The 9,090-nt window shown below is 39.7% G+C and overlaps 1 protein-coding gene across 1 annotated transcript; it reads left to right on the top strand.

Annotated features, from left to right (window-relative positions):
* The first annotated feature begins 273 nt into the window (after positions 1–273).
* IFIT2 (interferon induced protein with tetratricopeptide repeats 2) lies at positions 274–7,376 on the top strand. Its single transcript, XM_012454740.2, has 2 exons — positions 274–571; positions 4,407–7,376. Exons 1-2 carry the CDS (start codon positions 567–569, stop codon positions 5,824–5,826), a joined length of 1,425 nt encoding a protein of 474 aa, XP_012310163.1. The 5' UTR covers positions 274–566; the 3' UTR covers positions 5,827–7,376.
* The last annotated feature ends 1,714 nt before the right edge of the window (positions 7,377–9,090 follow it).

Raw genomic sequence — 9,090 nt, 5'->3', positions numbered from 1 at the left:
GCCCATGTTTCTAATCATCTATTTATTTATTCAACAGCTACTTTTGGAATGCTTGCCATACCATGCAACGTGCAGGTAGTTTGGTAGGGACTGGAGATGCAGCAATGATTCCGACTAAAGTCCCCTGTCCTGTCGAGGCTAGATAACTGCTCCTTACAGTGGCCTGTGAATTATACTGGTATAAGGCAGAGCAAAGATGGGTTAATATGGTAATCACAACGCAGGGTGATCTGTAAATGTGTCCTTCTCCCAGTGTGCTCCCTTGATGTCATAAGAGGAAGTTCCACAAAGAGGAAGTTCTTCTAACTCACTACTACCCAGCTGGGCTTGGCTCTTACTTAAGATTCCTTTCCTGGTAAACAGTCTTGCCAATTTCACTTTCTAGTTTCACTTTCCCATTTGTAACGTCAGCTGAAGGGAAACAAACCAAAAAAAAAAAAAAAACAGAGGCCGCTTATATATACAGGTCTCTTTAGCATTCATTGGAGGCAGAAGAGGAAGATTTCTGAAGAGTGCAGCGGCCTGAACGGCAGCCCTGCTGAACGGCTGAGAATTGCACGGCAACCATGAGGTAAAGATTTTCCCTTCCTATTGGATTGTTCAGTCAGTCTCGTCCACTGCAAATCCTGAGTAGCTGTGCTACCAAGGAGGGCCAGCTCTGTTTTAGTGTTTGTTTACAGCCTTACTATGCCTTTACCTCTGTCTGTTGTAAATCTGTCTTACTAATGCTGGTGTGTCCCCTCCTAAACAATTTTCTGCTTCACACTGGCAGGCTTCCCAAATTCATCTCCAGAACTGCTCGCCTGGGTAACTGAGTTGTGAACAGAGAAAGAGGGCAGCAGAGAGGGAATGTTTCATCAGCCTGGTGTGTCAATTGAAGATGGATCTGAGGGAATTGCTCTTGTGCACTGTCCCTCTCTTATTTCATATTTGAAAGGATTAAGTTGGGGACTGGTAATAAAATTATTTAACAAAAGGGTTTTTTTCAGCAGATACTGTTAAAGATATACATAGAATAGCAAACCCCACTTCCTGCTAAGGTGAATTTTACATTTAATTTAGTCTTTTATCTCAGATTTGCACAAGGGCTGGTAAAACTAATTATTTTCACCCCAAAATGCTACTGATTGGCTAGAGTCCTCCTGAGTATGAATTAGAGATGGAGTGCTTGGAGAAAATAGTTCTCACCTCTAACATTACCTTCTATTCCCAAAACATGAGACAGCCCTGGAGAGGAAGTATTAGCTTATTGAGTAGGAAGGAACTGTTTTCTCCAGTTTGACGGTGGGGTGGCCGGACGTGTTTGCCTAACCCTCATCCTGGGAGATCTGGGATCCTATGTTACCAACCCCAGTGCTCACTTCCTGTGAGATACCTTGCCCTTCTTCTGTGAGGTTCCTGATCTTTCTTTTTGAAGTGATATTATTTCCTGCTAGTCTAAATGTCTGCCTGACTTTAAAAAAAAAAAAAAAAAGATTTGAGATATTTACAGATTTCTTTTTCTGTAGTAGCCCAGAATCTATAGAACCCTTTTCTTATTTCTTAGAATTTTAGTATGGTCTTATCTTAGAATTTTTCCCATTGTGATACAGACCCATCAGTCCTTCTCACTTTCCTTAATTCTTTATCTATCATGACTTTTGCTGGGCATTGCCCTTGTACTCTAAGACAGTGGTTCTCAAAATTAAGCATGCATAAAAATTGCCTGGACAACTAATTAAGGACAGAGTCCTAGGGTCAACTCCCCAGAGATTCTCATTAAGAGGGTCTGGGTTGGCATCTGAGGATGTGTGTTTCTAAAAGACTCCTCAGTGATTCTGAGACTGCTTTAAGAAACTGTGGTGGTAACATTAATTTTGAGCTTGGCTGATAATGTTACTGTGGCTTTTATCCAGATATGAGGCAAAGGAAGAAACTGTTGTTATTGTGTATATGACTAGAACTTCTATAGGAATCAGAAGAATAAGTCCTCACAAGCCAGAGCCCAGGAAGCAAGTGTCTAGGACCAGTTTCTCTGACTTAACAGTGGAAATAAAAACCCAAGATCGCAGTGAAGTGGGATGACTTTTAAATGGCTGCTCAAAGGGATTTTACATAAGTATGTATATTAAATGTCTCTATCCTGCAAATGCACAATTGACTATATGTTTTATATAGTGGAGATAATCTCAACTCTATTTATTTTCTTTGTTTCTTTTGTAAAAGGAGCTAAGGAGTTCATGTGTTAAGGGAATCTTCCTGTAACCTTACTAAGAATAAAAATAGATCTGTTTGGACATGAGCTTTTCAAGGGGAATGCTGCTGCCATTAGGATGCCAGATACCAAGCACCCTCTCCTGGGCTTCTGCCCCTGGGGTTAGTTGCATCAAGAGACTTAGACAACCTGGCTCTTTGCTAAAACCTGTTTGGAGCTTTGAATGGAAGGTGGGTCCTTCCTATAAACTCCTGCCTATTTTCCCTCCTATTTTTGTCATTTGTTTGTTTTTTTCTGCTTGGGATAGTTAAGTCTCCATTTGTTTCAAGAAACAGAGATGAGCAGGAACTGATTTAAGGTTCCTAAAGTGCCTAATAGAACCATGGATAGGACTGTAGTGACCCCAGGATGATCAGAACAGGACACTGGGGAGCTTGGAGGGCCCAGACCCTGTGTTTTCTCCATGTGCATCCAAGTCACACTCTCTACTGCATTCATTACAGAATATGATGAGTCTTACAGAATATGGCCACGCTCAGACCCCAAGCATGTGCAGCATACCTCTTGACACGTGAAGACTCACTCCAGCTTCCTTGCTACCTCTCAGTTCCATTTCCAGCTTCCACTCAAGTTTGGGTGCTCAGCCCTGTTCCCAATCAAAATGGAGATGGGAAGGAGTGATATAAAAAGTGGGAGAGAAAAAGGCAGTTAGAAAGAGGGGGTACATAATCTTCTATCTAGACCTATATCTCAAAAGTGATCCTGCCACATTACATGACATTCCAGATATCTATTGGTTGTGTAAGAAGCCATACTATTTAGAAATATAACTCCTGATAGGAGGATTGATTTACAGATACCACAAAAAAAAATTTAAGTGAGAAAAAGCAACATTACAGAGACTCCAATACACAGACAGTGTTGAGAAATAATCTGTAGCATGGAATGCTACTCATCTCCAAAGTAATTCGAAGTACAGGCTTTTGCCCGTTTGTCTGTTTGCTGGGTTTTTTGGATTTTTTTCAGTTGTTCTTTTTTTTTTTTGGCTTGGTTGGTTTTGGTTTATTTATTTATTTTGAGGATCAACACTGAAGGGAATGGAAAATCTTTCCAGGAGAGTTGTAAGGGTACCATAAAGAGAAAAGAGCTCTTTTGATAAGAAAAGGAGCTAGTGGCCTTGTGAAGCCTTCCGTGTAGCCATACTTCTTGCCCCTTGTTATTAAAGCAAAATCCAGAAGAGAAAAATAAAATTTATAAAAAATTAAAACAAGTACAAAATTATTAATAGAGAAACTCAATGAGATGTGTTAAGAACAGAAATCACCAGTCTAAGAAGCAGAGGTATGAGGGGGGTAAAATAGAAAAAAATATATATATTTTATTCCAAAATAAATGTTTAAGACACTACTAATGTAAACAATAATTGAAATTAAATGGGAGAATAATACAAAAGCAGAGAAAATGAGTAAAAATTAAGAATGGTTGAAAATAAGATTCAAATGGTTAAAATGGAAAAATTCAACAGAAAAAAAAAAATGAGAATGTAGCATGTTAAAGTAATAAACCAATACAAAATAAAACAAATCTGATAAAAGCTCAGAAAGTTGGAATAGACAAAATAAATGAAGTATATATTAAAAGCTGAAATAGAAAGAAAATTAAAAGTGATAAAGATTTCTTTAAAGGCAAATAAAGGAGAACTAAGTAATTAAGAATATCAAGGATAAAATGAAGCTGCATTTCAGAGGGATGAGAAATTAAAATCAGCATGGCAAAACACCAAAAGAATAAAAAATTATAAAGCTAAAAGAGTAAAGCCAGGGAAAAATGAAGAACAGAAACAAAAAACAATGAAAAAGACTTGCTTCTTTAAAACTGCATAAATAAAACCAAGTCTCCACAGAGGCCCTCAAGAGCAGAGGGCAGAGCTATTTAACAAAAACTGCCTTATTCATGAAAACCTACCCACAGACTAAGAGAACAACCCACTGCCCTCACCCTAATTCTTCTGCTGCCCACAGTCCCTAAACTCCTGCTGCCACATGCAGGAATTAACAATAAGCCAAAACATATTATGGAAAGAAAAGAAGGAGAGTTTCTTTTATTCATGTTAACAGCCTTTAGGAGGAGGAGAATTTTATTTGCCATGCTCCCATTTCTTGACATATAAATCTGTGTCTCATAGTGTCCAACTTTCTGTTTTTCCCTACAGTGAGAACACAAAGAATTCCTTGGAGAGCAGCCTACGGCATCTAAAATGCCATTTCACCTGGAACTTGATGGAGGGAGAAAATTCCTTGGATGATTTTGAAGACAAAGTATTTTACCGGACTGAGTTTCAGAATCGTGAATTCAGAGCCACAATGTGCAACCTACTGGCCTATCTAAAGCACCTCAAAGGCCAAAACGGGGAAGCCCTGGAATGCTTACAGCAAGCTGAAGAGTTAATCCAGCAAGAGCATGCTGACCAAGCAGAAATCAGAAGTCTGGTCACCTGGGGAAACTATGCCTGGGTCTACTATCACATGGGCCGACTCTCAGATGCTCAGATTTATGTAGATAAGGTGAAACATGTCTGTGAAAAGTTTTCCAGTCCCTATAGAATTGAGAGTCCAGAGCTTGACTGTGAGGAAGGGTGGACACGGTTAAAGTGTGGAGGAAACCAAAATGAAAGAGCGAAGGTGTGCTTTGAGAAGGCTCTGGAAAAGAACCCAAAGAACCCAGAATTCACCTCTGGACTGGCAATAGCAAGCTACCGTCTGGACAACTGGCCACCATGTCAGAACGCCATTGACCCTCTGAGGCAAGCCATTAGGCTGAATCCTGATAACCAGTATCTTAAAGTCCTCCTGGCTCTAAAGCTTCATAAGATGCGTAAAGAAGGGGAAGAGGAAGGTGAAGGAGAGAAGTTAGTTGAAGAAGCCCTGGACAAAGCCCCAGATATAACAGATGTACTTCGCAGTGCAGCAAAGTTTTATCGAAGAAAAGATGAGCCAGACAAAGCTATTGAACTGCTTAAAAAGGCTTTAAAATACATGCCAAATAATGCTTACCTGCATTGCCAAATTGGGTGCTGCTATAGGGCAAAAGTCCTCCAAGTAATGAATCTAAGAGAGAATGGAATGTATGGGAAAAGAAAGTTACTGGAACTAATAGGACACGCTGTGGCTCATCTGAAGAAAGCTGATGAAGCCAATGATAACCTCTTCCGTGTCTGTTCCTTTCTGGCCAGCCTTCATGCTCTAGCAGATCAGTATGAAGAAGCAGAGTATTACTTCCAGAAGGAATTCAGTAAAGAACTTACTCCTGCAGCGAAACAACTGCTCCATCTGCGGTATGGCAACTTTCAGCTGTATCAAATGAAGTGTGAAGACAAGGCCATCCACCACTTTATAGAGGGCGTAAAAATAAACCAGAAATCAAGGGAGAAAGAAAAGATGGAAAACAAGCTGCAAAAAATTGCCAAAATGAGACTTTCTAAAAATGAAGCAGATTCTGAGGCTTTGCATATCTTAGCATTCCTTCAGGAGCTGAATGAAGAAATGCAACAAGCAGATGAAGACTCTGAGAGGGGTTTGGAAACTGGAAGTCTCATCCCTTCAGCATCAAGCTGGAATGGGACTGAAGAATAGAGATGTGGTGCCCATTAGGCTACTGCTGAAAGGGAGTTGAAACTCCTCCACCAAGTTGGTATTCAAAATATGTAATGACTGGTATGGCAGAAGATTGGACTAAGACACTGGCCATACCACTGGATTGATGCCTGAATTGCTGGGTCTTGGAAAAGCTCAAGGAGTTATGGGAGAGGGACCAGATTGGGAGGTAGGTCCAGGGGTTTGGTAATAGAGTTATTTCTCAATTGACTTCTTGAGCACAGCTTGAACTGTAACATTTGCTTAGTCACCTTTAGTGGAGTAATCCACTGGGCTTGTTTCTGTTTATATAAAGCAGCCAAATCCCTCGCATGTAATATTGAAGTCCATTTTTCAGTATTGTTCCATACTTGGAGTCATTCTGGATCCCAAAGAGGTTAGTCCTAATGTGCTGAGTTCATCCAAAAGCTGGGGGACCAAAGTCTAAATAGGGCTCGGTATCCCTGCCTCTCACCTCTGCCTCGTTCCTCCTCCCAAGCCTATCATCAATCTTGAGTATTCTACAGTATGTGAATTCAAGTGCCTGATTAATTGAGGTCACAACACCATTTGAGAAGAGAACAGAGAACAGGAAGAGACATAGCTAGAAGCAACGGGTACTAAAAGCAATGTGTACAAGACTTTCAGCAAGTATAGAGAGAGTTCACCTCCACTCTGCCCTCCTCATAGTCATAATGTAGCATGTAAAGAATGAAAAGGGATTCTGCGTAATACACTAGAAACCAGCATACTGTATTTCTTTAGAACCTGTGTGAAAAAATAAATGTTCCATCAATAGGGTCAGGGAAAAAATAAGCAAAAGAGAGAAAGAAAGGAATACTGGTTTATCTTTGTAGATTGTAATTAGAGGGAGAAATTTTCACTATTTTAGCCACTATTAGGAACATTTTTTTTTTCTTTTTTTTTTGGTAAAATGAAGATTGACTTTGTTCAAATGCTTCAATGAACCTGGTTTGAGATAATAGGAAAGCAACAAAATGGGGGAACCTGGTGACTAAGGGCCTAGTGCAAGGTCTTGTGAAATGCCATTGATAATAGATGGTGGGGTTCCCCCCCATTAGAAATGTTGTATATTAAGTGATATAAACACTTCTTTTAACTCTGAAAATCTTCAGAGAAATCACAAAATTCACTGTATGCTTGAAACAATTGGGATTTTCTAGGTGGGTACTGAATGGCCTAGACATCAAAGTTGGTGTGAACCAAAATACTGTCAGCTGACCCAGCATGAAACCATCAGCCATGCTCTGGGTTGGAAATGTTTGCCTGTTGGAATTAATTTAAGTATATATATTAGCATTATTTTATGGAGCAATTGAAACAATAAAAATTCAAGGTTTTTTAAAGTTAAAAATTCTAACAACTCTAACAATGGTTTTTGTGTTATTTTCTGTATTAAAAATCTTGTTGCATGCATTTGAGGTCATCAGTGTGCACAATTTATATTCCTGAAAAAGTCATACATTTTCATTTATACATTAATAAATAAATATGATAAAACATAAAGCAGTGATCTGGTTCATCTGGAATTTTGCTGTACTTTAAATCTTTCAGACTCCACTTTAAGAGTCCAGGGCTTCAGATAACAGTTGCCATCTCCCACCTGCTACCATTGACCTACATGAACACAGACACTCTGCCTCCACCTTGATGGTGGGTGGGCTGCTGCCCTTTTCTTTGTTAAATTTTGTGCTTTTGTCACATTTTCTCTATTCTAACCTCTATTATGAGAAATAAGTTTCACTGATTCCATTTTATGCCCCATCTTGGACATAGTCCAAATGTGTGTTAGAGAGTCTTCCCTATTAAGTAAAGAATAGGAAGAGACAGGAAGCCCTGAAGTCTCTGTTGCTTTTTAAGAGGCCTCTAGCAGAAAACACAAATCACACCAACTGCAAAGGAAACTCATTTCACTGGTTCGATATGGACAAGTGTACATTTCAGGGGAAGATCTAGCTCACCTTGCCTGAGTAAATTAATCTGGTGCCTGGGAAGGAACACCACACATATTCTGAGTGGAAGGTTAAAATAGAGAGATATGCGGACCTTGGGAGAGGACCATTGACCTGTGTGTGCTAAAGATGGATGGATGTAATCTTGTCCTTACATGTCATGCCACAAATCCCTTGCTGGAACAGGACCCTGAGTGGGAAAACACCAGGAAGGGTAGAAAAGGGAAATATAACATATTACACTTAATATGTATTTGAGGACTTAAAGTTAACAAATGATTGGAAAACAATAAAGAAAAATATGTACATAGCTCCTAGTTCCTGAAATATCACTATCCAGAAATAATAAATGGAGTTATATTAATTGGGCTTGACTTGTAATTAATTCCCTGCCTTTTAACCACATTTCCCAGGGCAGGACATTTGACTCCCTTCATATATTCAAGTACCTAACACAGCAAGCCCCTAGTAGATGTCTCCTACATGCTAATGAACACGTCTGTCAGAGTTATCTGATCACATCTGCTACTTGTGTAGCTTCAGCACTCAAATCCATCAATGACCATTGCCCCTAAAACTGCCTTCAATACATTTCACATTCTCTGTATTTGATTTCCACCTTGAGAGTACTAATATCTCTACCAACAATGTTTTCAAGTGTGTTAGTGCCAGTGAAAGAGTAAGAAGAATTCCTCTTATCTCTGTGGGTTCCAAGTAGTTCTTACTTATTTCTCAGCCTCAGAGTCCTCAGTGGAAAAGATTCATCAACTTCTGCTTGTCTTTCTCCATAGAGCTCAGACACAGTCCCTGGGGATGGCTGATCTTGAGTCATGCTCCACTTTCATCTTCCTTCATACCCAATGTCAACTGACACATCCAATGCAACTGGATCCAGTGCAACTGGAAGACTGGAAGTATTAGAATCCTGATTATAACACAGATAGGCCTTGTGTTAGGATCCTTACCATATGTGCAATCAACCTTGGATGCCAACCTGAGTGTTGTAGTTTCCAACCTGATGCCAAATGTGCCCATTTCCTCGTTTCCTCCATTTGCCCCATCGCCGATTTTGGAAAAAGACTAACTTACATTCATGTGTAAGAAATTTTCTCTGTTATTAATAGTGCAGCTACCTCATTGCCGATTATCTACACCTTCTAGGGAGACTCCAAAAAGGGAAACTGATTAAAATCCTTAGATGTACCTAGGTTTATGTATCTGTAAGAAAGGCATTCTCAGCTCTACATGGGGCCTCCCTTCAGCTGCTTTACGAACAGACTTAAGAGTAGAG

Source organism: Aotus nancymaae, unplaced genomic scaffold (assembly GCF_030222135.1).
Source record: "Aotus nancymaae isolate 86718 unplaced genomic scaffold, 86718_ANA_hifiasm-v0.15.2.pri h1tg000010l, whole genome shotgun sequence".
Taxonomy (NCBI): Eukaryota; Metazoa; Chordata; class Mammalia; order Primates; family Aotidae; genus Aotus; species Aotus nancymaae.
Note: the sequence above shows the minus strand (reverse complement) of the source record. Positions and strands in the feature narration are given on the sequence as shown.